The sequence below is a fragment of the Vombatus ursinus genome, unplaced genomic scaffold (assembly GCF_900497805.2).
Source record: "Vombatus ursinus unplaced genomic scaffold, bare-nosed wombat genome assembly UNPS02000580.1, whole genome shotgun sequence".
NCBI classification, from domain to species: domain Eukaryota; kingdom Metazoa; phylum Chordata; class Mammalia; order Diprotodontia; family Vombatidae; genus Vombatus; species Vombatus ursinus.
In genome coordinates this window covers 30,312,019-30,329,672 of record NW_020940358.1, presented here as the reverse complement: position 1 = coordinate 30,329,672, position 17,654 = coordinate 30,312,019, and the positions used below count along the sequence as shown (strand labels likewise).

Here is a 17,654-nt window from a genome sequence, read left to right as displayed (position 1 = left end):
CCTTCCCTTGGCCTCACCACCTACTCACTACTGGTCACCTTGCAATCTGGCATATGTCCTCTGTCTCAAACTTGTGGTTCATCTAGGGCACCTCCTAGCCTAGGCTCTGGTTTCTGCCTGCCTTCACTGCAGCCAGGAGGGAAACTGGGTGGATAAAGCCCCCAAATATATATAAAGCTCTTTATATACCTTACAGTGTTCTGACAACGTTAGTTATTGTTGTTGTTAAGCATAGTGTAACGGTCTTAGTGTGGTATAATGGTAAGCGTACTGTATTTTAAATCAGAGGATCTGGATTTGAACACTATAGCTTTGCTATTTGTTATCTGTTTGCCTTTGAGCAAGCTATTTCGTCATTCTGGGTCCTGGTGTCCTCATCTGTAAAATGGCTGGTAGGCAGGGAGAGGCCTCTGTGGTCCATCCATTCCAGCTCTAAGTACATTATCCTATAACCTCATTTCATAACTATCTGTGTATGTGCCTTATTACCTCTCTCAGTATGAGAACCAAGCCATGTACCAGGGCAAGTGGGGACCAGAGGGACTGAAAAACTATCCCAACTTCTCTGATGTCACTGGACACCAGACTCTCCCCAAGAAGAACTTCCAAGTGCCCCAAGGATGGCGCTGGCAGGGGAGCTGGTTTGTGGAACCCCAGACAAGGTGAATCTGGCAGAGCATGGGACAGGGAGGACAGTGGGAGTAAGATGGGCTGAGTCAATGGATATATACCACTGACCTTACTCTATCCTGCCCAACCTCTTATTCAGACCCTTCTGTTACCCACTACAGGTGAGGATGTGGCTATTATACTGTGCTCTAGTGGAAGATGAAGAGAAATACCAATATGTAATTAGCAATGAGGTAGAAAGGATGGCCATGAGACAACCACCCTGTCACTGAAGCTAGGGATAGACCTGGTCTTGTCTAGTCAGGACACAAAGCTATAATTAGAAATTCTTTCACCTGGGGCAAAACCAGTGGTGGGGGTAGAAATGGGGGGGGCACTAAAGAGGATAGTCCAGTGGGGAGTGGGAGGGCCATGAAAACTGTTACTATGGACAATCTCATCAGGAGAGGGAGGCCCATTTCTCAGCCCAGTTCTCAAAGGCACAGAGGGAAAAGGCAGTCTCAGAGAAGTGTCCGATGGTAACAGGCCCCAAATGGCAGCCCTAGGCTGGGCAAGGGTCATGTTGCACAGCATAGGCTGGTGAAGTACCATGAGGCTTTGGGGAGAAAGCATCCTGGGTCCCTCCTCCATAGTTATGTCTGAGAAAATTCAGTGAGGACATTGTATGGGGCTAAAAGACAGAGGAGAGGTCAGACAGGCTGGTGAGACAGGTATGAGTACAGGGGTCTGTCCTGTCAATCTCTTCCTTCCAGATTCCTTCTAGACATAGACATCAACCAAAACCAAATAGTGGAGGAAGTATATGAAAACCAGACCCGGAAGATTTGGGAAAGTTGGGCTCCTGCTGCCATCCCAAACACTGATATAGTAAGTAAGAGTGGTATACTTAAACAGAAATGGGATAACCAAAGCAAGGCAGAAGATACAATCAGGGATTACTACAATGTGGATGGAATAGAGTAAGGCAGCTAGGCGTGTTGGAGATGGGTGGAATCCTGGATTGCCCTTCCCCTAAATTCCTCAGTTCACTCTCTCCCTATTCATCCTTTCTGCAGATTGGACAGCCTGTGCAGGCTAGAGAAAACATGAAGTGCCCAAAAGGCTGGGTCATCAAGGAAAACTGGAATGTGGACTTAAACCAGGCAGTGGATGATGAAGGCAGGTCTTACTACCTTTGGGAATGTCTGCCTAATGGAAGGGCCCCAGCTCCCAGACTATTGTCATTAAAACATTAAATGGCTTTAAAGTCTCTTCGAGCTCTACATCCGTGAGCATATACAGGGAAGGATGGTGTCTAAGCATGAAGGAAGTGTAAGCCATTCCATGAACCCACCCCAGTAAGACTTAGAAAAGTGGGACACTAAATCTAGGAGATAGTGTGGTGCAGTAGAAAGAGCTATGGGTTTGGATTTTTTCTTCAGTATTTCTAGAAAGTCTTTGAATTCAGTTGATTGAGAGTTAGGAGACCTGGTTTAAGATCCTGACTTTGCCCCTACCTGTGGGACTTGGGAATATAAACTGAGTGGGGGTGAGGGTTCTTTCCAGGACTAAAATTCTATATTCTATACAGATTAAAGCATACTTTTTTTACTTTATTTTTCTTGGGTTTTTTTTTTTAATCTGTGTTTTCTTTCACAACATGACTATTATGGAAATGTTTTGCATGACTATACATATATAACCTATATCGAATTGTTTGCCTTCTCAATGGGGGGTGGGGAGGGAGGGAGAGAATTTGGAATTCAAAGTTTTAAAAACAAATGTTAAAAATTGTTTTTACATGTAACTGGGGGAAAATAAAATAATAAATTTCTAAAAGAATAAAAGGAAAATTCTATATTCTGTTCTACTCTATTATTCCATTCTAGTCTCTTATTTTTTATTTTATTCTGTCTTGATCTGTTCTATATTGTTCTATCCCATTCTATCCTGTTCAGACAAACTTTAGAACAAGTCTCCCCTACTACAATTAAAACTTAATTCCTTTGCTTTATTCAGTTTTGATTCAATAAATATTTATTAGAGGCCTCTCATGTGCTAGGCACTACGAACACAAAAGACAAAAAAATGAAGGAGTCCCTGTCCTGAGGTGCATGGTAGAGGATGGGGAGAGAACAGTGACTACACAAATAAGTAAATGCAAAGAAATTTCAGGGGGAGGTAGATCCCAAAAGACTGGAAAGATCATGAAAGGCTCCTGTAGGGTGTGATACTTAAGCTGGGCTTTGAAGGCAGCTGGGGTTCCAAGAAGCAGAAATGAGGAGGGAATGAGGGAAAGTAATTTGTATTCTCCTGGCTATGCCTCCAAATACTTCAGAGTTACTAAGTTATTTCTCCTTTTCTCCAGGGCAAAAGGTCATAGCACCATTAGCCTTTTATAGATTCATAGACTGTTAGAACTGGAGGAAGATTTAGAGCTCATCTAGGACAACTCTCCTATTTTTCAGGTGGAAAAACTTACATCCCCAGTAGAATGTAAGCCCCTTGAAGGCAATGACTGATTTTCTTATGTTCATCTTGCCTTTGCATCCCCAGCCCCTAACCAAGTGCCTTTCTGCCCTCCCACACATACATGCCTGATACATACATACACACAGAGGCCAAATCTTTGATTATGTCAGTGTAGGTAACATCTTGTTTGGAAATCCCTTCCACAAATACCTATTAGATATTCTACAGATGGTACTGGAAAATTGCCAGAAGCAAAAAAAGAAAAAAAAATTTTTTTAAATAAATAAATAAAAATTTAGGGGCAGCTAGGTGGCGCAGTGGACAGAGAACCAGCCCTGAAGTCAGGAGGACCTGAGTTCAAATCCAGCCTCTGACCAAACACTTGACACTTACTAGCTGTGTGACCCTGGGCAAGTCACTCAACCCCAATTGCCTAAAAAAAAAAAAAAAAAAAAAAAAAGGAAAGAAAATTGCCAGAAGCACTGAGAGTTTTAGTAGCCTGGGTCTGGCCAAACAGCCAGTATACATATGTCACAGGCAGAAGCCAAGGTCTTCCTGACTCTAATACCAGTCATTTATCCATCATTCCATGCTGCCTCCTGCCTTGCACATTGTGGGCACTTAACATACACCTAAAGGTTTGCATTTATTTGGTTTGTAAACTAAAGGCCCAGAAAAAAGGAATGACTTTTCTAAGATCACATAGGTCGTCAGTGGCAAACCTGGGGCTTAAACCCAAGACACCTCACTCGGAGTACTGGGTTCTTTCCAGCTATACCTCCCAGGGCCTATTTCTTGGTGCTTTAACCAATCTGCTTATCCTCCCCAAAACCTTCTTTATGTTTTCTATGCCTCACTAGAATTGGGCAGCCAAAAGGCTAATAGGTTCTGCTTCCTACAGGCTGGGAGTATGGTGTGGGGATTCCTCCCTCGGGTATCCCCAAAGCTTGGACTGCTGTGGAGAAGACCTATCATTCCTGGCGCCGCCGCCGATGGGTGAGACAGAGATGCCGAAAAACTGGAGAGCAGGGACATGAACAGAAGGTAGCCACCTCCTGGTAGGCAGGGGGGTCAAGAGGAAAAGGATTGAGCCAAAAGGGTCATCTCACTCCACTCCCCAAATTCTTTTCCATTTCACCCACTGTCAGGCTTGAAATGCTGCCTCAGACCCTTCCTAGCTCTGTCACCTTGGGCAAGTCCCTTAATCTCTCTGAACCTATTTTCTCATCTGTAAAATCGTACCTTCTTCCACAGGGCTGTTCTAAAGATCTATGTAAAGTGTTTTGCAAACCATAAAGTACTTTGTGTAAGACATTTTACCCTCTACTTCTGTTCATTGTATTGGTATCCTCTCACTCTTCTTTTCTGTCTTCATATGTTTTCATTGCCACTCAGGCCACATTTCCACAACCCTTTCTGTGCTTTGGGCCATCTCTCCTAGAGGAAGCTCTCTGGGCTTTGCTGGAACACCAAGAGTCATGGCAAAGGAAAGAGACTGAACTACTGTGTTAAGCCCCACCAAGTCTCTCTGCATAAAGCTTCCAGACTGAGTCTCTGCCTACTTCTCTGCCTACTCACAGCAGTCACCTGTTCTATCTGGGGAAGAGGAAGGCTGGGAATATGGCCCCTTTGGCTCCAAATTTGATCCAGATCTACAGTCAGACAGCATGTTCCGCCGCCGCTGCTGGCACCGTAGGATGGTACCCATTGAGGACGTCAATATTTCTCCCATCTTCTTCCTGGAGAGATCCTTGGTAAAAGATAATGGAAACAATGTTCCTCCTTGCTCCATTCCTTCTCTCCTCTGTAGTTTTAGCCCATAGCAAAGCACAAATCATACCCTGACAAGTACAAAGGGGTTAAGGGTAGGAAATGGTCCCCAATCAAAGGTTCCCAAGATCCAGGGTACCCAATGCCAACCCTGGCTCCTAAGAGCCCAGGGATCTACCACCAAATCCTACCCTACTCTCAAACAGGGCCCTTGTCCCATAACACAGCTTCACTGGATTGAGCCTGGGAAAAGAGTTTGTTGTCTTTCATCCCCACAATCCCCAGAGTGGGCCTTGGTTTTGAACCTTGCTCTGGGGAAGTAGGGATTCAAGGAGAGCCTGAGACACTTTGGTGAGAGGCCATGCTGGATGACAGGACATGGAGAAGGAGAAGGAGAAGAAGAAGAAACTAAAGAAGATGGAGGAACAGAAGGCAGAAGAACGGGGAGAGGTTAAAAAGGAAAAAAAGGATCTCATGACTTCAAAAAAAGCTTTAACTGAGACACCCCAACAACTCAGCACTCCATTCATCTACTGCATGATCTACAGTGAGCACCTTAGACGGGGGGCATGCCCAAGGGCACTAGAGGTCAAGCTACTAAACAGCATAGAGGAACAGATGTATGGTTGAGGGTTAAGGAGACCTGGGAAAGGGGAATAGATATGTGTGGCTTCTCTGTGTCTCCTCCAGAACCACACTACTACCAGCTTTTCTGCTATATCTACCAAGCCAGAAACCTGATGTCTAATCACGACCAGACCTTCTCAGGTAAGCACCTTCCTCTCCCATTGATCTCTCACCCCTCTAAGGAATCCAGAGCTATGACGACAGTGGAGTTCTCTGGAGATATGACTGTGGGCTGTGCCACTGGGGTGGCTTTGCCCAAGAAATAGCCACCACTTTCATAAAGTAGTTAGAGCAACTTTTTATGAGGCCAAGGCCACCAAGCAGAGTTCCTAGAGGACAGAGGATTGGACTAATAGAAGCTACAGATGCTTCCTAACTCCCCAACATTACCAATTAAAAAATGGACAAAAGGGCAAACTACCAGATAAATGACCATGTGTTCTCTGGGCTGGATGAAGCCCTCACCTTTCTATTTCTTATTCTCCCTCCTGCCCCTCCTCCCCCCATACCTAGACTCTTCCATTCAGGTGGTCTTCCTGCACTATGGCCAGCGAACCCGGACACTAGAGACTTCCCTGGTCCCAACATGGGATCAGACACTGGTCTTTCACCACATTCTACTCTATGAGAAACCCCAAGATATAGAAGAAAACCCTCCCCTCGTATGCCTAGAACTCTGGCAGCTGAATTCCTACGTACGTGAACAGCCATGAGTTAAGTGGGGGCCTCCATTGCTGTTCCTGCAACTCCTGCCTTGGGCATGGCTTATTCCTGTGCCCCTTCTGGAGGTGGTGTTTATGGCATATGCTGCACAGATCCCTATCCCAAAGACCAGAACCTTCATTGTTGGCCTGTGACTTCCCCCTCACTTTGTTACATATCTCAACCCACAGAATCCCTAGAGTCACCCCTACCCATCTCAGACAACTTTTTAAGATCCAATTTTCCTGTACTCCAGGGCAAGGGGAGCTTATGGGGGAGGAGTACGTGTTCACCAGTTGTCTGTCTAGATCTCCAAAAGCGAACCCTACCTCTGCTAAGCTGGCATTCCATTAGCAAAGAGCCAGGGGAGGAAGAGGGAGAGATCCTGGCTGCTTTTGAGCTTACCCTAGAGACTGAGGTACTAAGAGTGGCAATTCAGCTGCGAAAGGCTTCACATCCTCCAACTTCCCAATCCCTTCCACCTGGGAGACAAAGGGCAAGTCTGCTGGGTGGGTGTTGGGGGACTGAGGGTGAGAAGTGAGGGGGTATCCTTGATCCCATGAATGGGGTCACATGTGAAGCTCTCAACCTTGGAGACTCTAGGGCCTTCTCAAAGGAGCTTCCAGGAACCCAATTAGGCCCTACTTCAAGTGGAGGAAAAACTGGTCTCAACTCCAATGAGTCCTTAATGTTTGTCCTACACTTGGGATCCTAGAATCATAACTAGAGAACTGGAAAAAGGCCTTACAGGTCACTGTCCTTCACTCTTCAGATGGTCAGTAACCAGAAATCGCTACTCATGAGTATTCCCTGGAAGAACGGCTACTATACCCTCCCCAAAAACATCCAGCCCTCCTTGAAGAAAACTGCCATTGAGGTAAAAGGTCTGGGGGAGTAGGGGATGGGTGGTCCTCAAAGCAGATAACAGGAAATGTGTAGGTGCTCAGGAAAAAGGCTCATGATTCACCCCAGGCAGAAGTGATGAGGGGGTCTGGACTTTCCTTCTTTTCAAACACTGTTTTTGTCCTTCCTTATTCCGTGACTCTACATTTCTTGGATCTCATCTGTCTAAAGGAAATACAAGAGCTGAAATGGGGGAGAAAGGGAAGGGGAAGGGGGATTCTAATGCTATCTTGCAGGATGCAGTGGCACCTGGTTCCACTTGAGGGTCAGAGGTTCAACAAGGTCCTTGAAGGGTGCTTCAAGGACCCACCAGCCTGTGTGCCTAGACACAGAAGTGTCTTTTCACACAACAGTGAAAAGAGTAATGTCTTCAGTAGGATTACTGTACATTACTGATCTTCCTGCAATCTATGGTCATGACAAACCAGCCTTCTGTTTCTCCCGTTTCTGGGTCTTTGCACTGACCACCTCCTATGCCTAGAATGCACTCCCTCACCACCACTTCATTACCCTTACTTCCTTCAAGATTCAGCTCAAGTACCACCTTCTACACACAAAGCTTTTCCTAATCTCCTCAACCACCTATTTTTTTAAAATATAAATTTATTCTGAACATACTTCTGTATATAAATGTCTTCTCCTCTAGAATGTAAGCTCCCCCAAGGCAGGGATGGCTGTATTTGGGGGTTGGGTGAAAGTGGTTTTTGTATCACCAGTGGGCACTTAATAAATGTTAATTGATTGATAGACTGGAACACCCCTCCCCCACCCCGCAGAGGCAGGGACGATTTCTAATCTAGGGCCTTTTGCCCTGGTACACCTTCAGGTATACCTGAATTTTACAATAGCACCTACTGGTTGAGGATGAGGAAGGTGGAAGAGCCTAATTATTAATCAAGTATTTACTGAGCAATTTACAGTACCATGCTAGGTACTGTGGAGGATAAAAGTGAAGTGTATGATATACTCCCTGCATCAAGGAGTTTGCAAACCAGGCGCAAAGTCCAAATTTAAACACATGAAATGGTTAGATAACAACACAAAAATGGAGACATCAGATTTGAGGATGTATAGGAGAGAGACTAAGAGTCTTAGGTCAGAGCGGGGAGTGTGATCACAGAAGGCTTCAGGGAGGTGGCAGGGCTTGAGCTAAGCTGTGAAGGCCGAGGTATGGTGGGCGTTCAAAGGGCCACTTCTGGCAGTATTTCCATGAGCCTTGTTTTAGGACTTAATCTATGTCTGTCTTTCCCCATTCTTCACACATATGAATAAAACACACTCCTTTGGTGTAAAGTTCTAATCTCCACTTTTTCCCAGCTTAATTTATGCTCTGTCTTCTGGTTTATATAAAGTTGCCAGAGCACGACAACCCTCCTATGAGAACATGGCTGTTTCCTTACTCTGGTCTCCTAATACTACCCCCTTTCCTAGTTCTGTCCTATCCCTTCTTCCTCTGGCAGATCTTGGCTTGGGGGCTACGAAATATACAGAAAGCAAACTCACCCTGGCTACTGGTGGAATGTGGTGGGGAAACTCTGAAGACAGCTCAGATCAAAGATTATCACTCCAACCCCAACTTTCCCCATGCTGCCCTCCTACTCAGTCTGGTAAGGAAGTAAGGGAAGGGGAAGGAAGGTGTCCTTATCATGAGATGGGAGAGGAGAGAGGGAGGGCTCTGATTGTAGAACTGAGGACAGAGGGATGAAGGAAGATGAGCATAGGGAAGATGAAAGTCCTGGGAATGGGCACCAACCCTCCTCATATGCTGCCTGGGTCCATAGTTCCTGCCTCAGGAGGAAGCATATGCCCCACCCCTGGTGCTGAAGGTGATAGACCAGCGTAACTTTGGCATCCAGATGGTGGTAGGCCAGGCCATTGTCTACTGCTTGCGTCCATATTTCTGTGACCCTTGGGCTGAAGGCTATGTACCCCCATGCCTTCCTGGTACGAAACTTTATTTTCTCTGATCTCCTTCCCCTCCTTCCCACACTATCCCTCCTATGACCCTATTCCTCAATCTCCTCCCTGAAAGAAATTGGCTTAATTTTGGGATATATGCCCCTCCACCTCTTCCCAAATGCCCTTTTCTGTGCCCTGACCTCTCCTTACGATTATAAAGCCATCCCCACTCAAGAATCAAAGAATGTCAGAACTGGAAGGGATCTTTCCATACCTAAAAAGGATTCTCTCTACAATATACCTGATAGCTGGCTCTCAAGCTTTGCTTAAAGAACTATAGTGAGAACCCACTACCTCCCCAAGCAGCACACTCCACTTTTGACCAGTTCTAGTTGTTGGGAAGTTTTTTATACAAGCCTATATTTGCTTCTCCACCGCTCTACTTCTGCCTTCCAGGGTCAAACAGAGCAAGTCCAATCCTTTTTTCCTATGTGATAGCCCTTTAAATATTTGCAGACAGCAATCTTGTTGGCCCCACTGGGTTAGTTTTTTTCATTTCCAAGCTAAACATTCTCAATTTTACTTCTGCCTCATAGCTATAACCAAGAAGAAGAGAAATGTGAGTGAAGGCCGTGTTACTCCACTTCTGAGTACTTCACCTTTCTCCCTAATCATCAGGGGAGCAGTCTTTGTTCCTTTTTTCCCAGGACTCAGAACATTCCCTCCCAAAAGCAGGGTGGATTCAACAAAGTTTAATCACTTTCATGTGAGGGGGTATGGTCTAAGTAAGAAATCAGAGCTCTTGGGCCCTAATCCCAGACAATCCTATAGGACAACTTCAGGCAAGTCCATTCTCCTTCAAGGCTCCCTTTCCTCATGAGTATTGAAAACTGGGCTTTCACTGTCACTACCACTGCCCAATTCCCCTGGGGTCACTATGGCTAAGAAGCCAAAGTCTTTCCAGGCAGGAAGAAGAGGAAAACCTTAGGGAGAAGACGGAGAGGAACAGAGAGACAAGCCCTTGCCCCACCAGTCCCTTCTCTGTTTCTTGAGATAGCATAGTATGGTGTCCAGGGGACTGGAGTAGGGAGTCAGGAAGACTTGGTCAAATTCTGCCTAAAATACCTAGTAGGTGGCCAACTCTGGGAGTCATTTAACCTCTCTGATCAGGCTTCAGTTTCCTCAACTATAAAATGAGGATAACAGCACCTCATAGGTGAGAAATTGAGAATGTATGTAAAGTGCTTTTCAAATCTTAAAGTACTAAATAAATGTGAATTATTGCAAGTTAAGGGGGGGGGGGTGTTTTATCTCACCTATCTCCTTTCCTTCTCTCTCCAGCTTCTGGATCGCAATTACAGAAGACTCTTCAAGTCTAGCCATAGTGAGGTGACATGGATGAAGTCCCCAAACTTAGAAACCCCAATTATCCAGGGAACCCACCTTATGAGGGTCCCACCTTATGAGGGTGGGAACAGGCCAATCCCAGGAAGCTAAGTGTTAAGAGTGCTTCTAGTTCCCTCATCAAGAAAGGGATGCTCTAGGGCTGACCTTGGCATGGGTTGGTGTGTTGGATGCCCCTGATAACAATGTCAGCTTTAGATCCCCTTGCCCTGGTAGGAAGAGCATATTCATGAAGTGGATTGGTGGAGCAAGATGTTCTGGGCATCAGGAGAGAGCCCTGAGAAGTGGAACCCCAAGAAGGACTACTACGCTCTGAAGGTGATCTTCACTCCGTCCAGGGAGTTTTGTCCCGGCATTATTTCATGTGATTATGGGTCACAGTCTAGGATCAAAGATTTTGAGCTGGAAGGAAACTCAGAGGTCACTGAGTCCAACTCCTTCATTTCACAGATGAGGAAACTAAAGATGGAGTGGGGGGAGTGTGACCTTCCCCAAGGTCACACAGGTCTTTAAGTGGTAGAATCAGATTTTACATTCAGGACCTGCAAAATCCATCACTCTTCCCAATGCAACAGAGTGTGTGTGTGTGTGTGTGTGTGTGTGTGTGTGTGAGAGAGACAACTCAACTCTATCTGTCTATAAGTGACTCCTTTCCCCTTTGTTATTTAACTTTAGCACCAATACTCACTCATGGCATTTTGGCTCCTTCTCACAAAGGAGATCCAGAGCTAGGAGGGATCTTACAGGTCCTAGTAGTTTCTTTAAAGAACCACCAAAGGGGCAGAGTTTCCCTCAAGTTCCCTTTGTGCCTTTCTCCAGGGCATCCCATTGGAGAAGCCAGGAGGTTGATGGACCCCTCTGCCCTTCCAGCAGGCACAGAACATGTAAAAAGACCCTAAGCTTTAAAACAGAATTAGAATCAGTGATCAATCTCCCCATGCCTCTTTCCAAGTCTGCACTGTACAAGAGAATTCTTCAGTCTTTAGAAGGGGTCCTACATGGGGTGATTTGCCCTGGGCCTATATGAACTTCGAGAGACAGCCCTGAAAGCTAGAGACAAGCTGGAATAGTACAGGGAAATAGCAACTACGTCATTCTTGGGAAATGAGGGAAGAATGAATTAAGAGTTCAGGCCCACTGTGCCTTCTAAATCTTATTCCAAACCTTAATCCCTCCAACATACAAACACTCTGCACCAGGTATATGACTGTGAGCTTGAAGCTATACCAGACTTCCAAGGCCTACAGGACTTCTGCCAGACTTTCAACCTCTACAATGGGAAGAAGACTAAAGATAGCCCTGTCGTGGGAGAATTCAAGGTGAGGTTGAACATCAATCCATTTTGTGTCTACCCCCACTTTCCTAGTCTTCTATTTCTCCATTTTATAGTTTCCCTGACCCCAGAAAGTGATCTATGTTTCTCCACAAGATGACAGCTTAACCTCTGAAGAAAACAGCAGGGTGGGCAGAGGCAAGGAATAGATGAGTAGTTGGTGAGAATGGGGATGTGGCTATTCAAGCTTACCTAACCTGACAGGTAGTGAATATGGAGCACTGGATATGGAGTCTGAGGGCCCAGGTTCAAATCACTTAACTGTGACCTTGCCATAATGTCTCTGGACTTCAGATTCCTCTATAAAATGAGGTAGTTGGACGAGTTGTCCCCTGAGGTCCCTTCCAGCTCTGTATCTATAATCCTACAATGAGGATGCTTGTATTCTAAGTTCCATCCCATGACTACAGTCCTGCACACTTCCCTACAAAGCCAGGTTCAAGTTTCTGGGGAAAATAAAAGGTTAGAGGAGTTGGAATGAATACATAGGATCTAAGACTGGTGACTGTCCAAGAACTTCCATTATTCCCCTCAAACCATTATCTCTCACCATGTGTCCTTGCTTAATGACCATGGCTCAATCTACCACTACCTTCCCAGAATCATTCTCTTTTTGTCATAGCTGCCCTTTTGTTGTCTTCTGCATGGCTAGACAGCACTGCTCTTTGGGTGCCAATGAAGCTTAGGCAGCAGACAGCATCTCTTCACTGAGGAACTGTTAGGCTATCATACCATGCCCTATCCCCCACCAGGGTCTTTTCCGGATCTATCCACTTTCCGAGAATCCCAAACAACCCAGCCCTCCACGCCAGTTTCAGAATCTGCCCGAGAAAGAGAGTGGCCCACAGCAGTGCCTCGTCCGAGTGTATGTGATACGGGCCATCAACCTGCAACCTAAGGACAACAACGGTTTGGTAATACCCAGGAGCTCACCTGAAATCTCCCTTTTCCCTGGGTTCTTCCCTCTTCACTGCCATCCCACCCAGGGGTCTAGTTCTCCCATCACAGTCCTCTTGTAGACTGCATAACTTCCTTTATGGATCCCATGACTCCTAACCACCCTAAGGTCCTTCAGTCCACAATCAGTCTTTCCTCTCTTCCCCATCATCTGTTTCTTGATATGATAAGCTCCTATTCTTCAGTGTCCCCTTCATCTCCTAACCTGTGCTGTTCAGCTCAACTCCATTTTTGTGCCTATGCCTCTGCACCATCAGTGTGACCCTTACGTGATCCTGAAATTGGGCAAGACAGTGATGGGCAGCCGGCACAACTATAAGCCCAACACTGTGGATCCCATCTTTGGCACGTAAGCTTTCCTCTCTTCCTCCAATTGATCCAATCCTCTTCTAATAATACTGAAACAGTTTTAAGTCCTTTGAGGACTGGAACCCTCAACCAAAAGCCAAATCAGATTGGTCTTTTTATCTCCCACAATGCCTTGCCCATAGCAGAAATTCAGTATTTGTCACTAACCCTAACCCTAAACTGGCTAATCAAGTTCTGCTCTTCCCTATTGCCAAAACTAGTCTTTCCCAGGATTCAGGAATTATAGTTTGCCACTCTAAGTCAGTCTGAAAAAAACTATTTAGGTGCCTATAGGCTACAAGTAGAATGGCCACTGATTAAGGTGATACTAATGAAGGTGATGGCATGTCCCATATATCAAGGATGTTCTCTAACTCTGATGACAGCAAGATGAGGGGGATTTAGGACTGCTGTGCAGACTATCCTGTTAGTGACAAGATACTGGCAAAGAATACTGGGAAAACTCATTTCTATTAGGAGCCCAGACACATGTTTAGCTGTGATAGTGGAGATGTAGTCCTAGCGGGAAGTAGAGGATACATACTAGACGACTTCTACAGATATTTTCCTGCCCTAGGACTTAGAATTCTATAATCTTGAGTTTTCTCCACCCTCTCCTCCTATCCCCAGGATGTTTGAGCTGAGTTGCACCATTCCCCTGGAGAAAGATCTGGAAATCACTCTTTTTGATTATGACTTAATTTTACCTGATGACAAGATTGGGTCCACAGTCATCGACCTGGAGAATCGGCTCCTGTCCAGCTTTGGCGCTCGTTGTGGGCTTCCCAAGTCCTACTGCCTGTGAGAGGGGGAGCCCGATCCCAGTATTCTGGGAGGGTTAAGGGAGGAGTGACAAGTTCCAGACAATCAAGATGCAGAGGAGTGATTTTCCTGTTACTCCATGGCACAATCTCTACTGGTTTTCATTCATTGGAACCCTGCACCTTGTGCTGAGCTGAGTTATTGGGATGCCTCTACTTGTTACCATCCAATCCTTCAGGACCACATTCCCACATAGCCCCATGAGGTTCTAATCCTCTTCTAACTTCCGATCCCTAAAACATTCCAACAGCCTTACTCCCACACTCATCTCCCCAGGTCAGGGCCCTTTCAGTGGAGGGACCAGCTAACCCCAAGTCACCTCCTCGAGCGCTATGCCCACAGGAAGGGGCTGCCTCCACCTGATTTCAGCACTAAGGACGGTATCACATTCAGTGGGAGGATCTTCAGGCTACAAAACTTTGGTAAGGAACGGTACTTCATCCCCAACCTTATCTAGCCCCTGAAGCCACTGGCACACAAGATGGGCACAGATAGCTAAGAAGACAACTTGGAAAAATGGAACATTCATGGAACTTAAGATTGCAAGGGCAAAGAAAGGTTCCCACTGCCCTTTGTTTTGGTCCTTAAGGTCATCTCTCCTGGGGGGAATAACTTTCAAAGTTTCTAAATGGACTTGTACAGGGAGGGCCAACTGTGTCAAGCCTAACCATTGCAATCTCTTTGTTCCATACTTCCTAGAAAAACACACCCCTCCCATTAAGTACTTAGGTTCTCCAAAAGAGCGCCTGGCACTGTACCTCTTGCAAGCTCAGGGACAGGTGCCTGAGCATGTGGAGACTCGAACTCTGTATTCAAACACCCAGCCAGGTATTGACCAGGTATGTGTTGGGGGTAGAGCTTGAATGGACACAGCCTACTTTATGGAAGAGGAAAAGATTAAATACAGGCATCAAGCAAGGGAGGGCAGAAACTTCTATTTAGTAAATGTTCCACTGTTGTGGGGAGAACATTGATTCATGTACACACATATGTGAGCAAACATGTTTGTGTTCATGTACCTATAATCAGATGGGACTCCAGAGATGCCTTTTTTGACAGTACCATTTTTAAAGAACTCAACTCCAAGGGCTCTAAAAGGCACAGTCAGGCCACAGGAATAAGGCAAATACCAACTAGCAATCCTATCTCTGATTCTAGGGGAAGGTACAATTGTGGGTGGACATCTTCCCCCTGCATCTTGGGCCTCCAGGGCCTGCAGTCAACATCAGTCTTCGAAAGGCCAAAAGGTGAGAGTTACCTTTCCCTCTACACACACTTGGCCAGGATAGCCAACTACATATTATATCACAAGCAATTTGGCAGATATTTTCCTTGCCCCGATCTCACCTTTGGACACTGAATTTAAATGTCACCCCTTTACCCCCAAAATTTCTCATCATTATTGGTGATGTGTGGAGATATCTTCCATTAGCCTTGACAGCACTAGACTCAGAAGGTAGTGTTCCATCTTGAAGCCAGGCCTTCACAGGCTCTGCATGCTCTAACCCTGAGCCATGGAGAGAAACAGCCAGCCCCTCCCCATGGTCACGGCTCAGTAGCCTGGCCTCAGAACGCAATGACCATAGGTATGAATTGCGCTGCATCATCTGGGAAACAAGAAATGTGAACCTGCAGGACGTCAGTTTAACTGGAGAGAGGATGAGTGATATCTACATCAAAGGGTGAGGGCATGGGGAGTAGGGAGGAGATGGGAAAAGGACCAAGAATTCAGCATGACTAAGCATGTCCTAGACCCTCCAAGCTGGACCCCTCTTTCCTTAAGTTTCCTGGTCTCTCCCATACCACCCAGGTTCTCCCAATCCTGGAGATAGCACTCTGGCCCTTTCACCGATACCCAGCATTGAGTGGTTCCCTTTTTACAGTAGACCAACTTAGGGGGCCAATGGGTGCAGAGGGAAGGAACGGTTGAGTGTATGTGGACCTAGGATGGTACATTTCGGTTATAGGTGGATGCATGACATGGAGGACGACATGCAAAAGACAGATATTCACTATCGATCACTTACTGGATCTGGGAATTTCAATTGGAGGTTTATCTTCACTTTTAACTACCTGCCCACAGAACAGGTCTGCGTTCTGAGCAAGAAGGTAAGGAACTCTTTCTGGGTTCTGACAACACACTTAGACAGGCAGGACAACTCTACTGCCCAAACCCCTGTCATTCCTTGAAGACAAGGTCAGAGTACAAAATGCAGGAAAGTTCCTGAGATGCAATTTCTCTTTTCAAGCTGCTGAACCACTTTGCTCCCTTTCTCAGCAGAGACTTCATCTCATTTGTGACTGATAAACACCATTTGCCAACAGTTCCCTCTTTTTTTCCACTTCACACCTCAAAACCCTTTAACATCATTTTTTTCTCCCTTGTCCCCACTACACTATTACCAGTCTCTGATGAACAGATGGCCCATCTCCTTGCCAAGGTCTTGTAATCTTGATTCCAACCCTCCCCATCTCTTGCCCCACATTGTCCCTGATAACATTCCTTTGCTCACATTTCTTCGGTTTCCGTATCTACTTGGTCCACTAATGCTTCCCACAAACACACTCATGCCTCCCCCATTCTTAAAAAAAAAAAACCTTCACTTAACCCTATCAACTCTTCAAGCTATTGTCCTATATCTTTCTTCCCTTTCATAGCCAAATTCCTAGAAATATCCGACTATTTTTACTGTCAAATGAAAGCACCCTCCCTCTTCATTCCTTTGTAAATACGGCTTCTGACTTTATTATTCCATTGAATCCACTCTGAAAAGTTACCTAAGATCTCTAAATTGCCAAGTCCAATGACTTTTTCTCAGCTCTTATTATTCTTAATTTCTTTGCAACATCTGACACTATTAACCACACTCTTTTCCTTACTTACCTATGTATGTATGTGTTATCTTCCCCAAAAGAATGTAAGCTCCTTAAGCACAGAGTCTGTTTCATTTTTGCATTTCTAGTACCTAACATAATGCCTGGCACATAGTAAATAATTAATAAATATTTGCTGATTGACTGAAGCATCTCCCATTTACATGTAGGATTTCATCTGGAGCTTAGACCCCACAGTGGAGAAGATCCCACCCCGACTTCTAATCCAGATTTGGGACAATGACAGGTTCTTTTCTGATGACTTTTTAGGTAAAGGACTGAGTTGGGGCCTTGGGACCCTAAAGGCAAAGACACTTTTTTTCTCTGATGGCCTTTCTCTCTGGTCTCAGGAATTCTAGAGCTTGATTTGTGTGAAATGCCAGCCCCTACCCGGAGTTCCCGACAATGCACCCTCAGCATGATAGAAAACAAGCCTAAGTGGCCATTTAAGTTCTTCCACAAGCACATCTCCCTCTTCAGGCAGAAAACTATCACTGGCTGGTGGCCTTGTCAGGTTCTGAATAATGGCAAATGGAGTCTTTCGGTAGGAGCCATAGAGATTTTCTGTTCAGTACACTGGGTAGGGTATTAGGGTTACTGGGCTGCGCTTTCAGTATCTTGTTTGCAAGCAATAAGAGACAAATTCCTTCCCTTCCCCCTCTCTGGGACCTAGGAGATCTCAAGATTCCTGGTAACTGATCTCATTAAGTCCCTACCACTATCTATGGTGTTTCCAGGGCAAAGTGAAGATGACTCTGGAGGTGCTGACAAAGAAGGAGGCTGAAGAAAGACCAGCTGGGAAAGGCCGCTCTGAACCCAACCAATACCCTACACTTTATGCACCCATGTAAGGGTCACACAAAGAAAAAGAAAAAGCTCCCAAATACCTTTCCTCTCTTCTTCATCCTGAGCTAATGGCCTAAGAACCTAATAC

The 17,654-nt window shown here is 45.6% G+C and overlaps 2 protein-coding genes across 2 annotated transcripts in view; one reads left to right on the top strand and one right to left on the bottom strand.

Annotated features, from left to right (window-relative positions):
• The window catches only part of LMAN2L (lectin, mannose binding 2 like), an 88,883-nt gene that overhangs the window by 34,001 nt on the left and 37,228 nt on the right, over positions 1-17,654 (bottom strand). The gene's annotated exons all lie outside the window — the stretch shown is intronic.
• Positions 1-17,654, top strand: part of FER1L5 (fer-1 like family member 5) — a 63,502-nt gene that overhangs the window by 44,080 nt on the left and 1,768 nt on the right. Inside the window, exons 25-51 of the mRNA XM_027852158.1 lie at positions 499-662; positions 1,383-1,497; positions 1,686-1,788; positions 3,983-4,125; positions 4,662-4,835; positions 5,227-5,398; positions 5,542-5,619; positions 5,992-6,173; positions 6,437-6,598; positions 6,953-7,057; positions 8,544-8,690; positions 8,865-9,027; positions 9,579-9,601; positions 10,324-10,371; positions 10,603-10,704; positions 11,586-11,705; positions 12,472-12,633; positions 12,934-13,025; positions 13,655-13,825; positions 14,123-14,268; positions 14,546-14,685; positions 15,005-15,093; positions 15,433-15,528; positions 15,814-15,955; positions 16,891-16,990; positions 17,071-17,264; positions 17,458-17,567. Of these exons, the coding sequence (XP_027707959.1) occupies positions 499-662; positions 1,383-1,497; positions 1,686-1,788; positions 3,983-4,125; positions 4,662-4,835; positions 5,227-5,398; positions 5,542-5,619; positions 5,992-6,173; positions 6,437-6,598; positions 6,953-7,057; positions 8,544-8,690; positions 8,865-9,027; positions 9,579-9,601; positions 10,324-10,371; positions 10,603-10,704; positions 11,586-11,705; positions 12,472-12,633; positions 12,934-13,025; positions 13,655-13,825; positions 14,123-14,268; positions 14,546-14,685; positions 15,005-15,093; positions 15,433-15,528; positions 15,814-15,955; positions 16,891-16,990; positions 17,071-17,264; positions 17,458-17,567 (3,443 nt within the window). The remainder of the gene's footprint in view (positions 1-498; positions 663-1,382; positions 1,498-1,685; positions 1,789-3,982; positions 4,126-4,661; positions 4,836-5,226; positions 5,399-5,541; positions 5,620-5,991; positions 6,174-6,436; positions 6,599-6,952; positions 7,058-8,543; positions 8,691-8,864; positions 9,028-9,578; positions 9,602-10,323; positions 10,372-10,602; positions 10,705-11,585; positions 11,706-12,471; positions 12,634-12,933; positions 13,026-13,654; positions 13,826-14,122; positions 14,269-14,545; positions 14,686-15,004; positions 15,094-15,432; positions 15,529-15,813; positions 15,956-16,890; positions 16,991-17,070; positions 17,265-17,457; positions 17,568-17,654) is intronic.